Raw genomic sequence first — 24,600 nt, 5'->3', positions numbered from 1 at the left:
CCTGCAAGATGTAAATCAACAAAACCACCTGCCTTCTTAAATCTACTTTCATTTTCTCTTGCTTAGATCTTATCTCCAAATGTGGTATGAAATGTTCTCTGACCCATGCAGGGTTGTCATAAACTGCAAGGGACTTTTTTTAGTCTTACTGTGCATGGCTGTATCTCACCATGCCATCAGCCTTTTTGAGAGCCAGGCAGTTTTTGAGACTTCCATTCATTTAGGTTCAGGCATCTGAGTTGTAATGTCAGGTCTGATCTTGTCAGTTAGATTTCTCTGCTGGTAAATGGACTGGAAGAAAGGTACGTATTGGTGTTACTCTTCCATTGCTCTCAATGACTAATTCAGACTTGCTGCTGAAATGGCTGAAATTAATCAAGATGAAATCTATCCTTCCTGTCAAATGCAGGTTGCTGTTTGTGTTTTATTGGATTCAAGGGATGCTCTCTGGGTTTTTGTTTCTCATTTAAGCTTGACAGTTACAATGATTCTTTTCTTTTTCCAGGGTGACTGTTGGATCTGTATGGAGCTCATGTCTACCTCGTTTGATAAGTTTTACAAATATGTATATAGTGTATTAGATGATGTTATTCCAGAAGAAATCCTAGGCAAAATCACTTTAGCTGTGAGTATTTTGTTAAACTTTTCTTTTTGAAGCTGATTTGAAATATTCAGATCTCTCTTACTTGCTTGTAAAAAAATTGCTTGATCTGCATGCAGTACAACTGCTGCTGTTATATCGTATCACAGTTTTAATGAACCTTGAGAGTATTCCAGTTTTAGCGTGATGTATCACGTAATAGAGAAGCAGGTCCTGCCATCTGTAATCTGTATGCAGAGGCCCCAGAATTTTTATCCAGAGCCCCAGCAATTTGGGAAGGACTCCCTTACCTGGCTACACTATGCACTGGAATTTCGTGATATTTTTGGAGTAATGGTCAAAACCAGGCTGAGAAAGGGAGCTTCCTTCCACTGTTTAGCCCCTGTGTTTCTGTTGCTCCTCAGCAGCAATTAGATTGTGCTGCCCTGGCTGACGGTGATTGCTTGCTGACTGTGGGCAGGAGGGGGCAGCTCTGTAGGGGGCAGCTTGTGCCTCTGCTAGAGGCTCACAGCTTGTGTCACTGAGATGGCGTGGGCATGGCAGCAAACCTTGGCAAATGGCATGACTTGCCTTTCCAGACAGCCTTCCTGTAACTGCGGGAGGGCTAGGGCACTGACAGGAGCTGAGCGTACCGTGAGCCCTGTGTTTGGGAGGGGCTGTCAAGGGGCTGCATCTGCAAGTAGTCCTCTTGTTACCCTGCGATGCCGCTTAGCAGGACCATGGGTGGCAGGAGCCAGGTGCCAGATAGAGGTGGCTTCCCTGGAAGCTGGGTGAAGTTTATCTCATCCCAAGGATGTTTCTAAAATAAATGAACTGTCTCCCCATCTCACGTTTGTAAAGGGAAAAAGGGGTTGAGCATAGCCAGGAGAGGTGAACCCCACCAAACTTCTGGGAGTAGGTTTCTGGTCTAAGTTGCATGCTCTCTCTCTCTGAAGTCAGTGGGAAGAGGTTAGTGTCTCTGTATACGAGCTGGGTTCCTATCCCATGGCACTTCAGATGGTCAAGTGAAGCGAGGTGAGTCCCATCCCAAGTATCTGAGCACACCCCTGCTCCATCGAGGCCATTGTCTACCCCAGGTCCTCTGGCATTGGATTGTTTCATGTTCTGTGTACCTATATTCCTCCAGAAGTGAAGTGAAGGAATTATTTTCTAAGTGAGGGTACCTTTAAGGAGCCCTTAAGAATTTTACTTGGCTCTGCCAAAATGAACCCTTGGTTGTCTAAACACAAGGGTAAGTTTTGGCCCTGCAATAAAAAACTTTAGGTTTGGGTTGTGGACAAAAGGGTGTTGAAAAGTATCCTGAAACTTCTGTCCTGTTGCTGCCCCTGAAACTCTGTCACGTCTGTTGGATTTCTGGTAAACTGAGCCACTCCAGTCCAGAGAAATCTCTGGTTGCGTTGAGCAAAGGCTCCTAAAATGTAGGTGGGTTCTTCAGCAGGTGGAGAACATGACTGTTGTTTTCTTCATCTTAACCTGGAAGTCCAGGTCCATTAAAAATTTTTATCTCAGAGCCTGCCAAAGTTTTTAATTATGTAAATGCTTGAACACAGGGTTGTGCGAGCAGGAAGGAGTGTGCACACTGGAAAATGCAAGCAGGAAGGGGAAGATTTTGATTGCTAGACTTTGTCTTCCTGCAACTTCGGAGAGCTTAGCAGCTCAACGTGAACATCCTATTGCCGTCATCATTAAGACAGTCTTTTGGCCATCTATTTCAATGATCTGTTCATTAGAAGTGAAATTAATTACAATGTTGAACTTTCAGCTGTTTTCTTTTGTTTTGTTTTTAAATTATCCTATATACCAGGCTCTCTGAATATCTTTTCCACTTGATGGTGAATGGGTGAATCAGAACAGCCTTCTCTGCTGCTCCTCACGCCACTGACATGAGGAGCTGCTGCTCAGCCAGTGGAATGGGAACAGCAGAATAGGGCATTTATTATTTACTGGAAAAGTACAATGTAGGGCTTGAAATAAGTTCTTACTGAAGATAGTTAATATCAGAAATTGCTTAACTTCATCTCTTGCTTCTCTCTCCCAAAGTGTGATCTTTCAAGGTTACAAGTGTTACGTGTTTTACTTAAGCACTTCGCCTCTTTTCTGTCACCTCTTTGGAGGAAAAAATATGAGTAAAAATGTTTTAATCATCAATTTACAGCATTGATATCTTTTCATATTTAATGTTTTTTCCCCTCTTCTTGGAACTCCAACAATTTAATAATCACAGGAATCTTATGACACTTGCTTATTTTTCTTCTGTATTTCTTTCCTAGACTGTGAAAGCACTAAACCACTTAAAAGAAAACTTGAAAATCATTCACAGAGGTAAGTTTGTATCTTTTCTTCTTACCTACCAAAATAATTGCAAGAATTTTAAGCAGCCTTTGCATCAAGTCAAAATGTAACTTGCATGGGTACTGCCACAGGTGTGAGCATTGGAGAGCGAACACATTCTGCACAGGTGGTGGCTGTTTTGCTGCCCCTCCAACCTGTGTTTTTCTGTACCAAGCAGTGGTCAGACCGTTGTAGTGGTATTTGAGGGTTGTTGGGTGTCTGCCTCTACCTCTGGGCACACAACCTGTTTGGGGCAGGCTCCATCTCCTGCTGCTGCCGATTGGAACCTGAGGCGATGAGCACGCCACGTTGTTTCCTGCCCGTCCCACACCAAGGCTATGCACAGCATTTGCTACTGGTGCTGATTCTGTGCAGCTGCCGTTTTTGAAATTGAAACCTCCGGCCATGACTTAACAGTTTAAATTTCTTTCCCTTACAGATATCAAACCTTCCAATATTCTTCTGGACAGAAATGGAAATATTAAACTCTGTGACTTCGGCATTAGCGGACAGCTCGTAGACTCCATTGCCAAAACACGGGATGCAGGGTGCCGACCATACATGGCGGTGAGTGGGGATGTGTGAGGTGCTGGCATGCCCATATGCAGGTTCCTATCCCCCTTCATCAAGCCTAGCACAGCATGACTGAGCAAAGAACTAGCTTGGTTCACATGGGGTAAATACTCTCTTACCAGAAGAAACCAAACTCTAGAGTAAGCGCTGTTGCTGGCAGTGTCAGCAAAGACATCCAGACAGTGGCAAAGCAACCAAATTCCCTTTTTTTTAGCTGGGTTCTTCTGCTGCTGCCAGTGCTGCAGTTGCACTAGAACAGAGAGCATTTCTGTATCTTGCAGAGGCACCCATTCGTGCTCCAAAATAAACAGCACAGTACAGGGGGGAAGGCAGTGCAGTTTGGGTGTGAGGTTTTCTTCAAGAAATCCATTTATTATGGTAAGATTATATCATAGCAGTGATTGCAGAGTAAAATCTTTCAGAATTATAGTGATTTTTGAAAACCACTTTATTTCCAAAGTATGCCATAACTTAATTCCAGGAAAATGTAATTCTGCAGAGTAGCAGTAGCAGAACAGCTGCATGGAAATTGTTTGGTCTGGGCTGTGGTTCCTGGGAGTCTGTCCTGCTTGCTTCCCTCCATCTCCCAGTGATAAAAGCTGTGGTTGTGATTTTCAAAGCTGTCTGAGGGTTCAAATACTTCTGTACATCAGGCTGTTTTGAAAATGCATTTCTGCATTTCACCTGAGCTGAATTTTGAGGAGTGGCTTGTGTCTGAGCTGTTTATCTGCTGGTGTAAATATAACTATTTCCAGTGACTGTTTAACTCTCATTGCTTACCTTATGTCTCAATATGCGAAAAAATACTGTTTTCTGAAATTGAACTTTGGCAGTGGTAGTTAAGACAAAATAAAAAATAAAACTCTCCCTTTTAAGTTATGGTGCATATCTGGTCTAGGTTACTGCTCTCCTATGGTTTTTCCTGGGACAGCATGGTCAGATAAAACCCGTTTGTCCCGATTCTAATCTGTGCAAACAGAGTCAGAGTTCTTGAGCATTTGGTCCTTTTTGTTCGCTGTCCTTGTAGTGAATCTAGTTACTCAGTACTCCAGCTGGATGGAAAAGTACTGATGCGATCTGTTGTTGGAGACCACTGCTATAGTTCCAGAACTACCTATCTTGGTGACATGGGGCACTTTGTTTAAATAAAGACCTGGAGGGTCTGGAGAGAGGACAGGGTCATGTCTCCTCTCTGAGCACTTTTGGCAACTGTGTGGAGGTCTATGCAGGGAAGAGGATCAGCTGGAGCTGCACAGTCAATTATGTTCATGGGGAATAGGATTCTAAGGGCAGAAGCAGAGAGTAGTGCCCCAGGATGGGACTGGAGCCAGTGCAGAGGCTGTGATAACCTGCTCTGAGGCTGAGTATTCACCCCTCATCCTGCGGGCAGTTCTGGTAGCATTGCTTAGTGGAGTTAGGAATGCTGTTGACTTTTCCCTATCCTCTGAGGTGTGCGTCAGTTCTGTAAATAGGGGTCTTGAAAACTTGCTCTCCCCTTTTCCCTCACAAATTAAGTGGACTATAATTGCAGGTATTAATGTTCCCACTTTTTCTTAAAACCATGGATAGATGGTTAGTTTTGCATGGACTGTTGGTTTAGTCACTACGTGACAATTACTAGTGTGTTTGTAAATAGCTGTGCTTCTTCATTTCCCTTGGGACTTGGGTGGGTGGTTGATAACATCTTAATTTTCCTCCCTGTCCATATGCACTATATTCTTTGTGCACCTCTGTCACCAGCTCCAGACTGGGTTGGACTTTTCAGCGAGCAAAGATGTTTCAATTCAGTTTGTTTGTAAGAGCCTTGGCATGGTATACGGTTTGTGGGATGAGCCAGCAGCTGGCAACTGGTGTGGGAGACTGCTGGCCTCTTCCCTGCTTCTCTCCAGACACAGTGACTCCTCTCCAAGTACACGTGCATTTCCACATACCAGGAAGCCTCGGAAATGGGGAGATGTCCCCAGCAGGCAGACGCAACTGCCAGCTCTCTTATCTACACTAGCAAAAACTGATGGCTGTAGTGGTGCTGAATATACCTGGGAGTGAGTCAGGCCAGTCACGCTCCTTTCAAAAGGAAAATAATTGGCTTTAATGCAAAATAGGTAAAGGCTACTAGCTAGGGTGCCACAGTGTAACTGCATTCAGACAAGACAGGTCTAATAATGGCTGCTCGATGATGCTCTGTGATGATGAAAGTATGTTGCTCTGCAAGGGCTCTTTGGCACTTGCAGAAAGTAATTCCTGCAGCAAGAGCACTTGCCCATCTAAGGAACCTGATAACCCCATGCTCACTGGTGCCGGGTCCCCACATAGGCATTGATAACAACATTGGATGTCTGCCAGTTTGGCTGGGAGCAGTCTGATTAGGCAGCAGGAGCCACATCCAGCTGCTAAGCAAGTTCTTTGTGTTTTAACCAAAATTGTTAGAGCTGTTACAGAAAGCAGCATGTCAACCTTGGAGCTGCCAGTTCTGGAAAAGTTGTTTTGCTTTCCACAAATTTCCATGTGACATTGCACTGAAATAACGAGCCCTGTGTTCTCTGAAAGAAAGAAAGGAAAGATTGGAGCCTCCCTGTTGTCCCAGGATAGCAGGACTGCCCCCAAGGGCAGTTCAGGCTGTTTGTGTGGACAGCGTGATGCTGAGTTCTCCCAAGACCCGTGTTGGTGCCAGCACTGTGGATTTGCTCTAGGTGAGGTTTCGCAATGTGGTCATGCCAGCCTTACAAGCTGCTGCCAGCAGGGGAGAGGTGGCTTTTGAGTATTCCCTGGTCCTCCCGACTGCTGCTCCTGCTTCTCTTCTGCTACATTGCTCTTCTGAGCCATGGAGAGGCAGTGCAGGGGTTAGTAGTTATAAAGCAGACCTTACCAGAAAGGAGACAGAATATTTCTTATGCAGTTGGCTTGTTGAGAAGGTGCAGAGCCTGAATGGTGGCACAAAGGAGGGTTGGGAAGGGTGGTTGTGGGAAAGGAGAGCCTGACTGCCCTGTCAGTGGTGAGCAGCTCTTGGTCAACTTCACTCCGCTGCAAGATCAATCCCCTCTGGTCTGGTCCTTCAGCTTTGTTCCCAGAGCAGCAGCGCCTGAGGATTTTGTCAAGTAGCCCTGCCTCCCTGGTGGGCCCTGCATTGTCTCCAGCTGTAGATAATGCTTCTGATTAGGGCTGGAGGGGAGACTTTAAGTGCCATGCTGAAGCTGACAGTCTGGGGCATTACTACTTTTCACCTTCTTGATGCTCAAGAGATCCCAATTTTTGTGTCAGAGGGGAGTGATGAGACAAAACTGGAAGCAGCTGGGCTATGGAGGTGAGGATCCTGCCAGTGTATGGTCAGATGTCCTGCCCTGTCCTGCTTCTCTGGGACCTCTCTCAGGACAGAGACATGACTGTCTCATGCATGTCCTCTGTCCCTCAGGTCCTCTTCCCAGGTCTCCTGGGAGCCGCCCTCTGCCGGCTGTGGCTGTGGTGGCACCCCGCGTTGCTTCTCCCACCCTTCCCAAGCTGTTGAATTGATGGCCATGCACAGAGCTGTGTGGCATGGGGTATACAGAGCAGCCTTCTTGGTGCTAGTGCTTGTCCCAGCAACCGTGCTTCTGCTTGTCCCGCATGTGCGTGGTTAGATGGTAAGCGCAAAGCCCCAGCAGAGCAGCGCACAGGATGTGCTGCCGTCCTCACTCTCCTGTGGGACAGGTGGGCATCACTGCTGGGGCTTGCCTCTGTGTCCAGGAGGGCCTGCGTCCCCACCTTCGGGTGGATCGTACGGAGTTTGGCCATGCACAGAAAATGAAGAATTCCTGAGACAGGCAACAAAGCTGTCCCTGTGCCATGCTCCCCGAGCCTCCCTGTGGATGTGGAGGGAGAAGCTGTGGGGATGGGGCAGCTTGGGGCAGAGCCCCTTCACCTGGGCAGAGCTCAAGCAGAAGCCTGCATTTCAGCTTTGCATTCCATTCCTGACCCAGTGCCAAGGTTTTCATCGGGCTTGGTCATTCATTTAACTGAACAGGCAGCCTGTTGGTTTGACTTCATGCAGCTAAAGTCCTTTGGATGCTCCTGAACTGTGCTGTGTGTTGGGTTTTTTTCTTTCTTTTTTTTTTTAAATCTGAAACTTGGCACCTAGCCATAATTTTTAAGATTGAGAAAGCAGATTTGAAGGGAAACTGTGAGACATGCAGCACTGTCCCTCTGCACGCAGCGCAGGCTGGTTCCACACTGCTGCTCGCAGCGTAGCGAATGTCTGGGAAGATGCCTGAGCTCTGAGCGCAGCTCTCCGAGCTCGCGTGCTGCTGATGTCACCCGCATGCTTCAGTGGTTTCGGCTGAGAACATGCCTCTGCTTACTCATTCATAAGCTAAAATCGTCCGTGAGGTTTGCCCAGTGTGGGACTTCTCCTGTCCAAACTTAGCTCCTTACATCATGCGGTGCAGAGCCTGTGTGGAGCAGCCTCCACTGCGGAACTGAGCCCGCGTCCATGCTTTATCCTCTGTCCTGCAAGAGTCACAGCATGGAGGACTTTCCACCTTGACCCTTCAGCCTCTCGTCTGCACAGGCAATTGGTTTACCCAGGTTTATACCTGGGTAAATGTGCTAGCACCTGTGTAAGCAAATCACTTGGCCAGGATGTGAGTTTCATGGAGGAGAATATTAAAGAGGAAAAGGTCATTTTGGCCACTAGGATTTACATGGAAAGTGCTTAAAAAACAGGTTTGGGAGATCATTGCCCTTGGGAGGCATCAGAGGTTGCTGAGTGGATCTTGCGTCATCAAGCAGAGAGGAGGCAGGAGACGATCTGGTCCATGTTCCTGGCTGGTGAGCACAGCTGGAAACAGCGGACAGCTTCTGCTCTGTGTGGGGCATGGCTGGTTGGGCTGGCCCCAGAGTAGCTCCCTACTGTCTTGTTTAGCTGTAGAAAAGGCTGATTCAAAGCCACACCTAGGAAGACACAATCATCGGAGCAGTGAAGCTGCAGAAAGGTATGGGTCTGGCTCCTCAGGGCAGGGTCAGGCATGGGCAGAGGCAGCGAAGGGAGAAGGGAAGGGTTACACAGGTCCCAGCTCTGTAGGTGTGCTTCTCTCATTGTCCCTGAGCTGTTTGGTTCTTGCTGCTTGTGTGGTTGAGGCTGGCAAGGCAACCTATTCAGGAGGACCATGGGGATAGTGCAGGAGGACTCTCCACCCCAGTGCTGATCCTCTTCCTACCGAGAGCACGGCACTAGCTGAGGGGCTGTGAGAGCTGCTTGACGGCACCAGGCTACCCCAGAGATTACCCTGGCACTGAGGTCTGGGCACAGCCAAGTCCAGCCTTCACTTTCTACACCTGTTCCCTGCTGCAGTGTCACCCTGGGCAGTGGAGCAGGCAGGACACAAGGGCAGTGTCTGCTCCGGGGCGTTGCTGGAGCTGGGCACGCAGCCTCCACCCTGCATGTCTGCAGTGCTTCGAGCGGTACAGACCATCCCCTCAGAGACTGACCATTCTTCTGTGTTGTCTCTGAAAAATGGCACATGGAGAGGCAAGCAGGGCTTGGCATTGCTTCCCGGAGAGTGCAGTTCAGATGGGCATTGACAGGGTTGGGCACATGGGCCAGGGTTGTAGGGCCCCAGCTCCTGGAGCTGTGGCAGGCTGTGGCCTTCAGTTCAATTTTTGACTGAGGTATATATTTCATCCTGTCTTGTCTTAGTATTTAGGCCATTTTTCTGAGATTGAAGGCAATCTGAAATAGTAGCTTGAATCTTGCAAAGTCCTCCATGTCTCGGCTGCACAGACAGGGGGCACAAGTCCATTTGTGACCTTGGCATCAGCCCTGCAGTGCTTGAATCCCTGTTCCTCTAAGTCTGTTCGTTTAGTACCAGACACTCCAGAACTTGTGGAGTGCAAAAGCTCCTGATTTCCCACAGTATGAGAAGGATCAAGGTTAGATCTAGTGGTGAGGGTGCTGCTTTCCAGGTGGAAATTTTCATGGATGGTGAGAGCAGAAGTTGGGCTGACTGAATGCACATGGGGAATCCTCTTGATCCTGTACTCACACCAACAGGTCCTGGTTGAATGGAGGAGATCTTTTAGAGAGACAAACTAGATCCTAAGGCTCAAGTTGGTCGTGACTCCAGTCTGTCCCTATCTGAGCAACCACACAATGCTGATGACCATCTGCATTTTGTTAAATTTGATTTCTGGTTCAAATGTCCGTAACTTCATCTCTGAACACTACCTCTTGTCTCCCTCTTCTACTGCTTAAAGTGTCCTCCAGGATCAGAAATCTTCACGTTGCTTTCTGCTGGACTCCTCTTCTTTCCTGCGTATGTTCAAAGGTAAATCATTGAGACTGGAAAAATAACAGCTCATGGCAATTCAGTCTTAATTACTTCAAGGACTTCTAAAGCATCCCCACCAAAATAGCAGTCCCTCAGTGATATTCTGTGATGAAATTACTTAGCAGTGCTGAAACAGTACCTTACAGCCCTCCAAATCTGCTGCCTCTCCAGAGCTTAACCCTGTGAATCCAGTGAAGTTCTTAGAAGCAGTGGAGGGGATGGCATTGAAGGGTTGCATCAAGCTCTGGGATACTTGGCTGTGGACTTCCAGAACAACACCAGATGAAGAAGCCCTCCAAAGGTTTCTGTCCTGCTTTAAAGATGCCTCTTCAGGTGTCAGAATCTACAGTGCGCTTGAAGTGGTCCTGGTTGTTAACTACACTCGTAATATAGTATTTTTAATGAGCAAGCCTTGTTTTAATGGATGGCCATGGTCTTTTGTTTCTACTTTGTCTGAAGAATTCATGAGTCTTTCTTGCCACAGCCTCTTTCCCCAGCAGGTACTTTCTGACTCTGATGAAATCACCTCTTAAGCTGTTCTTTGAGGAGATTAAGAGACTGAGCAGTTTATGTCCTTAAGGCAGATTGGATTGTAGTTAATGTCTATGCTATAAGCCCTCCAGGTTTTTTGCATCCGTTTACAAATGTAGACTCTGAAGTCAAACAAAATTCCAGCAGTTGTCCCCTCTCTGGAGTATACAATGAGAGCAGGTGTTCCTAGTGCATAGCCCAGCTGCATGCCTTTAATCGTGATGCTCCTCTGGGATTTCATGCTCCCCATTTTTCTAGGATTATGTCTGTCACTCCAGAGTGCTGTTTTTTCTGTTTCTGCTTGAATGAGTCAGCATCCAGTCAGAGCCCAGCTTACCAAGCAGCTCAGATCACACTTGTTCTTCAGGAGCACTTACTTATCACACAATATTTTAATAATATGAAGAATTTAGCAACGTTAATTTTGTATTTTCTGCGATATCATTAGCCATAGGCCAAAGAAAGATACCTTTGAGGTCCCATTATAAATGCTGTCTTTCCCACTGAATAGGGTCCTCTTAAACTCTTGGACACTTATCAGTTAAGCCATTTACTAATGCAAATTATTGATGCTTGTTTAGCTGCCATCCAGGTAATGCACTGTACTAGTCCAAGTTTATGACAGCCACATTTACCTTTTTTAACAAGATGATTATGGTCATAAAGAATATACTGTGTCAAGCCCAATAAGGTCTCATTGGCCTCATAAACGTTCCTGCCAATCTTTCTGTGTCCAGTGAGTGTCCCCTGTGCACTAGTCCTTCGCTGTCCTGGGATCCTCCTGCTACTGAGATCGAGGAATTCAAACTCTGTTAGAAAAGCCAACTGGGAGGAGATGGTAATCCCATGCGAACGGAAACCAGCGTCTCCACCTGGAAAATGCTGCTGGAGAAGTTTTTAAATGAAACATTCTCTCAGAGTAAATATGTAAAGGAAATAGGAGGGGAGGAAAGGCCATTCTCTAGAAACCTGATCTCTGCTGATAATCTCTCTGCAGCCACAGGGTTCATGGCTGACCTGGGCGAGGGGGAGGGACAGGAAATCAAAGAACAGAGGGGATTTGGAAAGGAATGTCTGAAAAAAAAAGTTAAAGCATGGATAAATATTTTGGCTGAAGTATTTTTTGACAATGATAATACTCTTACCTGCTATGTAGTTTTTTTCATCAAGATGCATAGAAAGGTTTACCCAGAGCCTAGTGTTCCTACTTGGATCCTAGAGATAAACCGTGGAGCAGGAAGAAGCTGCTTGTCCACAGCCATGCAGCAACGAAGACAGAAGAAGAAGGCCTGTTCTCTGCTTCCCTATCAGCTGTTCCACCCATCACTGTCATGTTGCCTTTGCTCTGCTATGTCGCACTCCGGCTGAGGAAGCCCTGTCTTCTGCTGCATCCTGGCTAGGCTGCTGTGTAGGATGTTGCAGGACCCCTGTAATCATCGGCTCTGTGATACAGATCCAGAGAAAACAAAGGGTTAATTGCTTTTTCATCAGTCACCTAGTACTGGGGAGGAGGGGTATAACCTCTGAAAAATTTGACTGAGTTGCCTCGCTGCTTGTGTGGATGACTCACATCTGTGTTCTTAGACCAAGGCTTTTGCAGCACTGAGGTCACCTTCTGTGAGCTCTTGCATGCCTATGAGGAGATCCAGGAAGCTTATTAGGCTTTACTGCACATAAAAGTTGAGTTCCAAATGAAATCAGACACCTCAGCTCTTTAGCAGCCAGAATTAGGTGTCACCTAAGGGAGAGCCCCCGAAACTTCCTGCAGAGCAGAGCAGTAACATAGCCAGGAGGAGTGGCTGGAAGTCCGTGTCTTTCTGGAGCTCTAGCACCTACCCTAGGTCTGTGTCTGGTCTGCTCAAGAATCAACACGGTGAGTCCCAAGGAGGACAGTCACTTTACAGAGCAGGTCTGCCTCTCTCCTAGGAGGTGGTGGTCATGGTGGTGAGCTGTTGGTGAGCATCTCCCAGGGAGGTGGGACATCAGGCTCCTCCTAGCCTTACAGGCTCTGAACTCCCAGCCTAGTCTGTAGAGAGGGCAGGGAAGGGGCTCCCTCCATGGACAGGAATAAAACGTTTGGAAGTCTCAGCGAGCAGATGGGGGGGGAGCTGCATGCGGGAGAGGCAGGTCTGAGAGCCCAGCAAGTCAGTGCCTCCTTGCCAGCCCTGCTTTGAGCCCGCTGCTTGCTTCCCTGCTTGGGCTGTGGCGTTACACTGCTGCTGGCCCTCACTCCGTGCTCCAGTTGAGTGTGTGAGAGGCCCATGCAGGGGTTAGCCCTGAGGGAAGAACAAGTTGCTCTTCACTGTAGGAATATTCACGAAAAATACAGCAATCTGAAAAGTGACAGCATTTTCCTTTACTGAATAGCAGAAGAATTTCCCAAACTAGTTATTTATGGTCCTAAAGATGGTTTCCATTGCTATTGCACAACACTACAGGCAGCTGTTCATAAATGTTGCTCCCATCCTTGCTGTGGCTTCTGCTTGGAGTTGGCCCTGAGAGCCGAGTCGCCTGGGCAGCAAGAAATGCTCCTGTCTGCAAGCACTTGCTGAGCCCCTCGCGGGGCACTGCCATCTAAATGAAAAAGCCATGATAATGGAGTCATCACCATAGGGAAAATGACATTTTTGTCTTGAGAGTTGCTGAAATCAATATATATATTTGATATATTGGTTAACGCAGCAGCAGATTAGTGTGCTAGGGAGCTTATGGCTCTTGTGTGCAAGACTCATATCCAGTCCCTTTCAGAGTGCTGGAGGTCTTTTAACTCTGATTGGCCTGGGTTGTAACTCACTGTATGATTTGCAGCTGAATTTAGCACAGATAACTCTGAAGCTGCAGCCAGCACAACCCCGTTTCCAGATGTGCAGTGCTTTACCTTGCTCCCATCATCAACCAAAGCCAGGGGAAGTCCCTGGACTTCATTTCTTTTTTTTTCATCGCATGCTGTATGTGTGTGAGGAGATCGTTTCCAATGGAGGTTGGCAGCTTCCAGCTCACATCCATCTGTTTCTGTGGTTGAAGGGGAGGGAACATTTATATCCTGTAGATTTTCTTCTACTTTGTGTATTGTAAAATTTGAGCTCCTTCTGGTAGTTATTCACTCCTTGTAACCTTTTATTTTCTTTTGCTTCAGGGACACATTGGCTTAAGTAGCAAGTAAGAGTATGTTCCATTCAATTTAATAATGTGTAGGCAGTTTTGAATTTGCAGTGCATTTAGGATAAAATTCCTTGGTTATATAACCAGTGAAAATCTAGTTCTGAGCTTCAAGAATTGTGTTTTCCTAGACATACTACTTTGCTCATCAGCAACACGAAACAGCTGAAGACTTCGGCGAGTTGTATGTGCATTTATTCTTTTGTCAAACCTCACATTACATGTATTTGCTTAGCTGGGGGCTTGGAAGTGAGGGGAGGATCATTGCTTCCCATTTCTGCTCTTTTTTCAGTGCAGACACTGAAATGAAGGGAAAACCTATGTCGGTCTGTGCCCTTGTTTAATGCATTCATGCCCTGCCTCTTCACACCATCAGCACATCCAGTGGTTGACTTCCATCTCAGCCATTTCCTTTCCTCACTTGCACTTGATGTTCGAAGGACATCCATGAAGAGCTGGATTTGTCTGCAGTTCTTGTTCCAGGTCCCAGGAGTGTGACATACTGACCCTCCCTTTGTTGGTGTTAATTACTCCCATGTTGTCTACATGGAAAATTCCCAGGATTCTTTTTGCTCTGTATTTAGACAGGATTTATTCTGGTCCATCCTGCTTTCCCTTTAACTGTGCCACTGCTTTCTAGGGCCGAGTCCCTGTTGCTCCATTTGTACTCTGCTTGGTCATGGTAACAGGCTGCCCCTGCGTGGGTGCTTCAGACTCAAAGCTGTCCTCTGCACAGCCAAGAGGTGCCCTGCAGTGCCCCAAACAGGTCCAGCCTGATGAAAGACTGTCACAAGTGCCACCTACCTCACCAGTCCCTGTAATGCACACCCTTTTGCTACTTGACTCCCAACCCAGAATATCTGCTCTCCATGCAGTCCTATAATTCATTGTGCTACACAAACTGTGAATTGTTAGTTCAATTTGCGAATCGCTCTTGGTCTCCCACATGCTGCTGCATCACATTCTCTATTGATCAGTGGTGTAGGAGTCCCATCACTGGCCAACATCATTTTATGTGGCCCTGCACCAACTGGTCCCACTGCCATTCCTGCATGGCAACATCTATCACATGGGCTGAGTGTGAGTGCACCACGGAGGTGTGTTTGATACTTAAGAGGCAGTCTCTTGTCACAAGGTTCACGTGAAATGGCTCTGATATCCATGGTGTGAATGCACATGCCAGCTGGGGAATCCATATTCTGTTGCCAAAATGCATATGGCCTGGCAGAGCTAGCTGCCATGCCCCTGAAGAGCTGCCTCACTGTGGGGCAGTGGTCTGTAGTAGTCTGCTGCGCAGCTAGCACTGATATCGTGTCTGCAGAACAGGGAAAGGACAGTTTTAGCAGCTTCACAGCCTGTCTTCCTGCCTGCTGCTAGAACCCAGAAGGCAGGAGAAGCATGCCACCAGGATCTGTCAGGAGGGGATGGATGCAAGGAGAGCTTTGCACTGAGGTAAAGCAGGGCTAGTGTCTGGCAGACACAGCAGTATGGCAACAGGCGTGTGGTTGGGCTGGGACATGATTTCTCACAGCTGACGGAGTCAGGCTGTTCTTCTGAGTTCCCTGAGAGCAGTCATGCTGGAGAGCAGGCTGTCGGCAGACAAGGCTGTTGGGGGTGTTGGAGGTCCATCATGTTGACTGCCTACATTGAGACAGGGAAGGGATAGACACAGCATCATCCGTGGGCGTGATTTATGAGAGAGTCACCAGAAACTCCTTCCATGACAGAAGGTTCCTGCCATGCCACATCTAATGCTGGCCTGTTGTTGATGCCACATTCTTCTGTCTACCTTCCTCCTGGCATTTTCCATTTGCTGTCTTTCTTGTCAATGTTTTGGAGTACTGACAGAAGTAAATCACAGAGAACACTTTGAATTGGTTAGACCCATTAGATGACATTATTTTCACATACTACTTTTGAGCTGAGTAGAAATCTGAGTTCCTCTTGTCCTCAAGCCTGAGTCTGAGCCAATGCTCTAAACGCCCACTGGCTCTTCCTTGAGATGTTTTACTTCTTTCTGAAACATCCAGTAGCTTCCTGAAATATCCAAGAGCATCCAAACCTTGAATGTTCACTGCTTATCAACCCTTCCCCAGCAGGGACTGGGAACACATTTTCCATTCAAATCCTTGCCCCTTCTTCTGTTTTCAAATAAATCCATTCCCCGCTGTCTTGGCTTCAAAATGTTGGAGAAATTGTCATTACGTTTCTGTTCCCCATTTGTAAAAGAAAGGGATGCTTATATTAGCTATTAATTCTGTATCAGCTGATTTAGTAGTCTGTTGATATGGTGGAACGAATATGAAACGACTGCACTCATCCAGCAAAGATAGAATGCTGGGTTGTGAGCGGTTAGGTGCATGGGTTTACTTGCAATATAAATAGGATTGACTTTGACTGAACTTGAAGGTGAACATATGAAGGACTGATGGTAGGTTTAAGAGAACTTCATTTGACCAATTTTATTAATTTACATCCCCTCCCACCAGGACTACTGAAAAGTCCATCCCACATTTCCTCATGAACGGGAAGACCTAATATATGAGGTTAAGACAAACAGAAACGTAACTAAAGAATAAGAAAGCAAAGGAAAGTAGAGACCTGGGAGGGTGGGAAAGACATCATGTTTAGAGCATTGCCTTTGAAGCCAGCCTATTTCAAGGTGGATATTGCAGCTGGAGATAAGGATGAGATAGAACATCAGAGGTATTGGGAAGGTGATATACTCTATACCCAGTCATAGTAGAAACAGACAGGTTGTAGGAACAAACACATGTAGAGCCACTCCAGCTTGCTGGAAGTTACCTCTCCTTTCTCTGTGTGGGTATGTGTGGGTGGTGGTGTAGCCATGTTTCGTTGCTGGAGGAGATCCTTGTAACTGAGGAAATGGGAAAGGTTTGGAGGCAGTCAAAGCTGGGGCAGCTGTGTGTAAGGTGGGCTGCAAAGAGGAGAGCTGGCAGTATGATAGAGCAAACAGAAATACCATGTGGGGTTGGGGATCGGAAGGTATTGTGGGGATGTGTTAGTCTTCTCGCACATGTGGTGGTCCACTGGAAGGTTGAGGGTGCACTAAGGGATTTTGTGGATTTCATAGCACTCTTCAGCATGCATCTGCTGTGAAATCGTATTAAAAAGTAGCTCACAAAGCAACCAGGGCTTTCATAGTATTTCATTCAGCTGATAATTTATTATTTTATTGTGATTCAGGTCTCTTTATCATTGCTACAGTTAAAACTGAAAGAGATCCGGTTTTTTTGGCATTTTTAATAAAATAAGGGAGAATTGACTTACGAAGATGACATGCAAAGTATAAAATGCTGGTTGTGCTCTCTGGATAAGTCACTCCAGGGTGACTTAGCACACCCATGTCTAGCTTGATATCATTTTCTATGGGAAGACTTTTTGGATGTCTGAAGACTTGGTAAAGATGTCTTAATTGCCTTCAAGGGATACCCAAAAACTCATAAAGGAGAGCTGTTCTTAAAATGCATTGTTTTAAACCTCAGTTCCCTGGGCTCGTGGATCAGAAGATGTTTATTCCAGTTCTTATGATTCCCTAGGGAGGACTTTGCTGTAAAACAGAGAAAGCAAGACTTTACATTTCAAAGGGATACAGAGGTTAAACAACACTAAACAAATAGACAGTAACGATTATTCAAGCCATGTGCAGAAAAGAAAGAAAACTAAAAAAAATTGGACTGTGCTGAATTGCGGTTTGAGACAAACTTTTACACTGTACCTCCATAAAATCGGTGTTTAATTCCATAAGATGTTTCTCTGCTGGGGTTGAAAGTGATAAAAAAGTTTGTCTCTATACATGTGCCAAACTCTGCCTGGTTGGACAAACTTAGAATTTTTTCCAAGTTTGCAGATGCTTCTCATTCCTTCCTATGTGGCACAGTGTTTGACTGGTAATTCTTTCTGTTTCAGCCGGAAAGGATAGATCCCAGTGCCTCTAGGCAAGGTTATGATGTCCGCTCAGATGTCTGGAGCTTGGGAATTACATTGGTAAGTGAGCGGGGTTTAAGCCCTCTGATGCATGATAGTTTCCTGTTGGGTAACTTTAGTGCGCTTTGTGATGTGATGGAGTTGGTCGGTGTCAAACGTGCTTGAAGCAAAGCCCATCTATGCTGCAGTGAAGCATTTGTATTTTGTGATTGAAGTGGGCTCCTCCTAGCTCAGAAGGAATATGAATCCCTTCAAGGCAGATGGCTCTCCTGAACCCCTGAGGATACATTTAGCCGCAGCTATGTTTTGCAGAGACAGATGTGAGTGAGGAAGAGGTGTCGGATTGTAAATGAATTTTGTCTTCAAAATCTTGTGTGAGAAGGGATGGTGAGTATGGTGCAGAACTGAGCATCCAACCTATGTAAATAAGCCTCTTACAGCCCTGGTGTCTGGTATTATTTGGCTGTGCAGAAAATTTCAGTTAATCCTGGATCCCAGTTGCTTACTCCTCTCTGGCCAACCACAAAGCTGCTGGATATACACACTGATAATTTGAAATTATCTTCTCTTCTCAATGTGGTGAAGCAGAAGAGGAAGCCAAAGCAGTGAGTCAGTAGCTTCTATGAATGGGCTATCTTCCCTGCTGGCATTTTAAAATGCTTGATTTCTCAGTATCCATTTTCTGTAGTGGTTGGTAGGAAGCTTGGGAAGGAACTGGAGGATTTTACTTTACTACTTTAAAAATCTTAATAAGAGCATTGGTTCATTTTATAGACGGTGGAAGAGTGGCATGAGTTTGGCATACCTGAATTAAATCTGGAGACACTCCTAATGTAGTTAGCAAAACTAGCTTTTGAGTGTTATGTTCCCTGCCCTTCTCTCAGCTAAACTTCCTGTAGCAGCTGGCATGAAGAATCTCATCTTAGTCTAACTTTGGGTTTTCTTCCACTGCCTGAACTTACCTTTGTGTAACCTATCCCATGCTGTTGCTGTCTTTTTGCAGTATGAGCTTGCCACAGGGCGATTCCCCTACCCCAAGTGGAACAGTGTGTTTGACCAGTTGACACAAGTAGTAAAAGGAGACCCACCACAGCTGAGTAACTCAGAGGAAAGGGAATTCTCCCCAAGTTTCATCAACTTCGTCAACTTGTGGTAAGTGTTCCCTGCTTGAAGCACTTGGAGTTGGCTAGTTTTGTCATTGCTAGGTATTTAGCATGTAGCGTGCCAAGCACTTTTTAGCTTAGTTTCATGTTTCTGTAGCAATGTGAGGGTGAGGACTGTTCACATTTCACTTCTTTGGAAGGTGATGGGAGGTTTGTGAGTCTGAGTAGGGTCTGAAGGGCAGACTATTGGATGTTGCTCTTCAGGGAAGGAATAAGGAAAAAACCTATGAGAGTCTGTGTTCAGGAAACCCATGATAAGACCCTTGGCGGGAGGTTTGCGTGACTGGAAAAAAGGGCCTGGCCTGTGCAGCCTGTTCATTAGTTAGTTATGACACAGCCTTGGGACAGACCTCCTTTTTGTTTTACCTTCTTCAGGAAGAAGCCTGAGAAACCTGGCAGTATTGTCTTGTGGTTGAGCTGAGGATCTGTACTTTTCCTGCCTTTTGCATAGCAAGGCCAGGAGCCTTCCTGCCTGGGAGGACAAGGCTCTGCTCAGCAGGTGGCTTGCTTGGCTGTTGGCTTCTTTTCCCTTGTCAATCATATGACAAGGTCAAGGCTCAAAAGGCTTTTATGGCAGGGTCTCTGCAGTTCAGTCAGCCCTGAATTGAGGGATTGGGTGTGTAGAGAGATTGCACGGGAGAAACCTGGAGCAGTCCATCTGCCTGCCATGTGTGCATGGTCCTGCTGAAGTTAAGGGCTGATTTGTGTATTTTCTAAGTACTTTTTCATCAAAATGTAAAAGGTCATCAAAGTAATTTTGTTGATTTAATAATGAAGTGCACGGAAGATTGATCAGTGTGACCTGTGTGGCTCTTCTGCTGGGACCTTCTGTTCTGGGCTGATCCAGGCGCTGGACATCCTGAGGCTCGGGGTGCCCTTCTCAAAGCTCTGCAACACAGGAACATTCAACGTGAAACAGCTCTTAACTTTCAAAAGGTTTTGTTTCAGGATTTTCAACCCACTAGAGAAATGAAAGGTTCAGGTTCAAAATGGAAAAGTTTTTTGTGTTTGGATTTTATTCTTGTTCAGAATTAGGAATTTTAATGGAGCCCAGGTTCTAGTTTCCAGGTGGCTGTAGGAAGACCTTGTTATCTTTGGTCTGCAGGAAATGAAGCATCAAAATGGTTTGCTGCTGCAAAGAAGTTTTCATTTTTCAGTCATAAAGTATGTGGTATTTGATTAGAAAGTTGCTTTCCCCATGTACAATACAAGCAGCAGTGTGGTTTTTTTTCCCCACACACGTATCCATAGAGGTGCAATATCATAACAGTGTGTTCAAAACCAGGAGCTTGCTCTTCTGCCTGTGTGTGCTGTTGTGTTTGGCTACAGGTCACCCAACAGCGGAACCTGCATGGCATCTCTGGTAAGCAGCAGTGTGTTTGGCCAACATGTCCAATTGGGTCAATTCATATTTCCTGCCCATTTACCCCTCCTAAAGCGTTCTGTTCTGGGACAACTGCAATGCATAGAGCATGGGACAGTTTTCAGTCTAATTCTGTTTTTTGTTTAATATGATTTTGAAAATAATCTGACTTCTACCACTTATGTGTTCATAGCAACAATGTAATAAATATTTCTCTTAATAACATTCAGTTAACCATAAACAATAACCTTTGGCGTTACTTAGCAGGCAGGTAAATCTCCTAAAGACTGTGCTTTTAGGTGACAGCACAAATCTCCTGGGCATTTTCCCACAAATGTGAATCTAGTAATTTTCTATTTTTGTGTATTCAAGTGTCAGGAAAGATGATGAAAGAGTTGTGCAGTGTTGCTGGCTGCTGGCTGTGATAGATCAGTGAGAAAATGTTATTTTTGATAAATGTTAGAAAGTTTCTGGGATTTTTTTTTTCAAGTTGTTTTGCATCCCAACATTGCTATGAATGCCTCGGTAGAACAGTTTTCTCCATCAGCCCACCTCCCTGTGTTCTTTACATGCCTATCTGAAGTCACACGCCTTCTGGAGCTGTTTACAGCAATTAATCTTCTGCTTCAGAGTTTGCAAAGTATCCAAGCTCCGTGTCTGGCTTTTCAGAGTTTCATGCTGGCAGCTGCAGAGCTAACAGTACTTGCAGGAAGCGTTGCAAGCTCCTGAGGTCCAGCATGACTGGGAAGGATATCAGATGTTCCAGCAGAAGAGCTGTACAGCACCTGGTGCTGCAAATGGCTATTCCAGATCTGCAGCTTTGCATTGAGTTAGGAAAAAAAAAAAAAAGATTTATGAAATTTTTTTTGCTTTATGAAAGCATGCATGGAAATTTCAGAACAAAACCTGGACAGTGAGCTGAAGCTTTGACTAGTTGCACTTAAAAGTGTTGTAAGGAGCATATTTGAATCCTCAGACTCACAAAAGTCAGAAGATGAATTGAATTTGTGTAGGAAAAGCTTGAAGCGAGGGTGTTTGTGCAGCAGCCACAGGATTTCTTACCTTCTGCCTTTGTGCAGCTCTGCAGGCCAGTCAGAGGACAGAGAAGAGCCAAACGTGAGTGTGCAGCATAATTACCCAATGCTCTGAATAATTTGAGGTCACATTGTAGTAGCTCCTGAATTTTAAAAAAGGTCCTGCCACAGCCTCCATGGATGGTAATACAGCTGTCAGGAATTGTATTCATGCCCCCCCTCCCGCCCCCCTCCATCTGGGTACAACACTACATCCCCCCTTTGTCTTTGGGGTGGCTGCAGCTCTTACCTTGAGGGCAGAGGCTGCTGGTGCCAGGTGTCACCAGGTGTCTTCTTGTCGGGGCCAAGCAGCAGCACGGCCTGACCCTGCATGGGGCTGACCCACCTCCTTCAGATGGCACCGCTGCCTCCGAGCAGGTCCCACAGGCCCTCCGAGGCAGTGGAGGCAGGCTGGAGGGAGCGATGGAAGAGGGATTCCTGCTGCCCAGTGCAGGAGCTTGGTTGGGCCTTGGCCTGGCGCCCTTGGAGAGGCCATGTCCACCCCAGGGCACCCAGGCAATGCCTGCCCCCAGGCCTCTCCTGTCCACCTGCCATGTCCCTGCTGCTGCAGGGGCTTTGGTGGCTTTTGCTGCCACCTGCTGTCCCCACCATAGCCTGGCCATGCCCCTGTGCTGCACTGGGGCCAGGCAGCCAGTGGGTCATCCCCATGGTATGGGGAGAAGGTGGCCACCAGCAGCCACCACTCTCCACAGCGAGACTGACGGAAACACTGGAGGCAGAGGACAGCATGGGGAGTGAGGACAGCATGGCAGGCTCTCTATCGCCTTGGCCAGAAGGACTTGTCAGCTGTAGTGGTGCTGAGCCACAGCACCTCTCCTGGCGGCTGTGGCCCACTCAGCGAGGGACGTGCCACCAGTGCTTGGGATGATCTGGGAGGGCCTGGAAGCTCTCTCTTGCCCTTGCAGAGTGGTCCGATTGCCTGATGCATGGTACAGCCCCTGCCCCAGCCCACATATGTGCCAAGGGGATGGTGTTGTGCCTGTGTGCCCTGGCAGACAGTGCTGGCTCTCCTCTGCTCCTTGCCATGCTGTCCTCCTGGCTGGAGTACAGGCCAGGGCTGCCTACTGATTGCTGCTGCCCAAAACTTCTGGTTGTGCTGGTCAAACCCATTTCCATATGGGTAGGACCATGACAGTCATGGTGGAGTTTAGCTTGCAGCTGTCTTAGGCCTGTCCCCAGTGGGATTTGTTGATGGCTATGGGGTCTGTACTTGTGCCAGCACCTTCACCCATGTTGGAAGTCCAGTGATGACTCGCAACATGAAAAGGATGGGTTTTGCAGGAACCAGTTTCCTGGACTTGAATAGTTTGGGATACTGTTGAGTCCCACCATGACAGTGGAATTCAGTATTCTGTGCTGTAAAAATTTGCAAGTATTGTCTGTAAACGTTTCCGCAGTCCCACTTTTTCCTAATTCTCTTTCTGTTTTCTTTAGCCTTACAAAGGACGAGTCCAAAAGGCCAAAGTATAAAGAGCTTCTGGTGAGTGCAAAACATGGCTGCCTATGCCAGCTGTCATGGTTGTACTGATCACACAGTAGAGCTGGGTCACACTTTTGGGGTTGCTCCATAACTTCTCAGGTGATGAAGGTAGCGTTCAGCTCTGCAGCCTGAGGGAAAGCACCACCTCCATGCCACTGTGTCTGGCTTGTGCAGCTTGTGATGATGGCCAAGATTATTGCTGTCTGTACCCCTGTTCTAGAAGATCAGTGTAAGGAGAAATGCCATGTTGCAGTGGATCAGCTAACCAGACTTAGCTAGCCCTGAACTATTCAGGCCTGGGAAACAGCATGTTGGGTGTGCCCCATAAATTCTGCCTTTGCTAGAGATCCTGGCATCTGCACTCAGGAGCCCTGTCAAATTGCTGACACACACTGTCACATGTAAATGCCTCCAATGTACAAGCCACACCATGAGGCTGGGAGTGCTCTGGTAAAAGTGAGTCCTGATAGGGTGCAGCTCTGGAATAAGACACCAGCAGAGCCCGTGTGTGATGAGGTGCTCTGAAGCAGGAAAGTTGGTGGGGCTTTTGGACTGGATAAGTCATGCTTGGCAACCATGTACCTTCAAGGAGCTCTGGGCGTCCCTTCAGGGGATATGGGAAACCGTGTCCTGGGTCCCTGATGGTATTGTCATGATATGAATGAAGTTTGCCTGGTGTCCTGGCCCAAAGAGTCACCACGTTGTTATGTTCCAGCTGTTGTCACTTGGGTCTAGCCAGTACAGTCTGCTGGGCTGACCAGAGAGTCACTGTTCAGGAGAACTGGTTTTGGGTACTGATCTCCTGTTTGAACCCAAGTCATGTCTCCCTATCATTGCTGTCTCCTCATTGCTGAAAAGGCTGCTGATGAAATCTTTCATGAAAATATTTCACTGTGTGTCCCATGGAGTCCCATCCCACCTCTGGACTGCACATTTAAGAGGGATTCTTCATATGCAAAAAGCCATGGACCAGGCTATGTCCTGGTGTCCTACAGTCACCACCAAGCCCTGTGGTCTCTCGTAAGGCAAATCCATATACTAAGCTTTTATCCAGGGTAGCCAACCTGTGTCAGAAAGGCAAGTATAACCTTGTTGTTTCTCTATCTGATTCCAGAAACATCCCTTCATTCTGATGTATGAGGAACGCACAGTGGATGTTGCATGCTATGTTTGCAAAATCCTGGATCAAATGCCAGCAACTCCCAGCTCTCCAATGTATGTCGATTGATATTGCTGCTACATCAAACTCTAGAAAAAGGGCTGAGAGAAAACAAGCTGTAAAGAATTTTCATCACATATTGCAGTGTTTTTAATGCTCGCCCAGACACCATGTGCAATAATATTGGTGTTATTTCCATCCTGTCTGTATAATGTTGTCACATATAAGTGCATCCCTGTAATACCTGATCACACAGTGTTAGTGTTGGTCAAAGAGAGACCTCATCTGCTCTTTTGTGGACATATTCATGAAATGTGGAAATAAGTACATTTATTTGTTGACCGTGATTGGATAGCACCTAAAATTCATTTCTAGACTCAAAACTTGGAGACTTCTCAGCAGCTACTGGAAAGATTTTTCTCTCAAACTCTTCCAATTGTTGTTTCAAGTAATAATAAAAAGCAAACAAACAAAAGTTAGGCGTTGTCTGTCTGAACATTAAGAGACTTTGCCTGGAGGGAGAAGAACTTGCTTAGCCAACAAGATACTTTGCCTTCTGGAGCTAGAAAGGCAAAGGAGAATTTTATTCTTCACAAAGTGCAATAGATTTACTGCTATGAAATTCTGTTGCTTTACAGTCGCTGTGTACTTTCTGGGGACAGTGTGCTCAGCTGACCTTCCTGTTAAAGAGAGATCATGTTAAATATAGTGAATATGTCTTTACCAAAAATAAGTTGCATTGAAAGAGGCTAACATTAAACTATTCAGAGATGGGACATAATGTATTCTTTCTCCTTTTACCAAGCCAGCCACTCTTCACTCTTAACTAGGTGTCCTGTAAATTGTTACCTGGTAAGATAAGACCTAAAGAATTATTAAACTACTCAATTGAATTATAA

General features: G+C 46.3%; 1 protein-coding gene across 6 annotated transcripts in view; it reads left to right on the top strand.

Annotated features, from left to right (window-relative positions):
- The window catches only part of MAP2K4 (mitogen-activated protein kinase kinase 4), a 94,562-nt gene extending 69,962 nt beyond the window's left edge, over positions 1-24,600 (top strand). For all 6 annotated transcript variants that reach the window (XM_080560551.1, XM_080560553.1, XM_080560552.1 and 3 more), the window contains 7 exons: positions 506-625; positions 2,872-2,923; positions 3,372-3,499; positions 17,425-17,502; positions 18,446-18,594; positions 22,497-22,542; positions 23,657-24,600. In XM_080560551.1, the coding sequence (XP_080416677.1) occupies positions 506-625; positions 2,872-2,923; positions 3,372-3,499; positions 17,425-17,502; positions 18,446-18,594; positions 22,497-22,542; positions 23,657-23,770 (687 nt within the window). In that variant the 3' untranslated portion in view covers positions 23,771-24,600. The remainder of the gene's footprint in view (positions 1-505; positions 626-2,871; positions 2,924-3,371; positions 3,500-17,424; positions 17,503-18,445; positions 18,595-22,496; positions 22,543-23,656) is intronic.

The sequence above is a fragment of the Anser brachyrhynchus genome (assembly GCF_964034855.1).
Source record: "Anser brachyrhynchus genome assembly, chromosome: 18".
In the NCBI taxonomy this organism is placed as follows: domain Eukaryota; kingdom Metazoa; phylum Chordata; class Aves; order Anseriformes; family Anatidae; genus Anser; species Anser brachyrhynchus.
The sequence above is the reverse complement of the archived record's forward strand: the minus strand, read 5'-3'. Positions and strand labels throughout refer to the sequence as shown.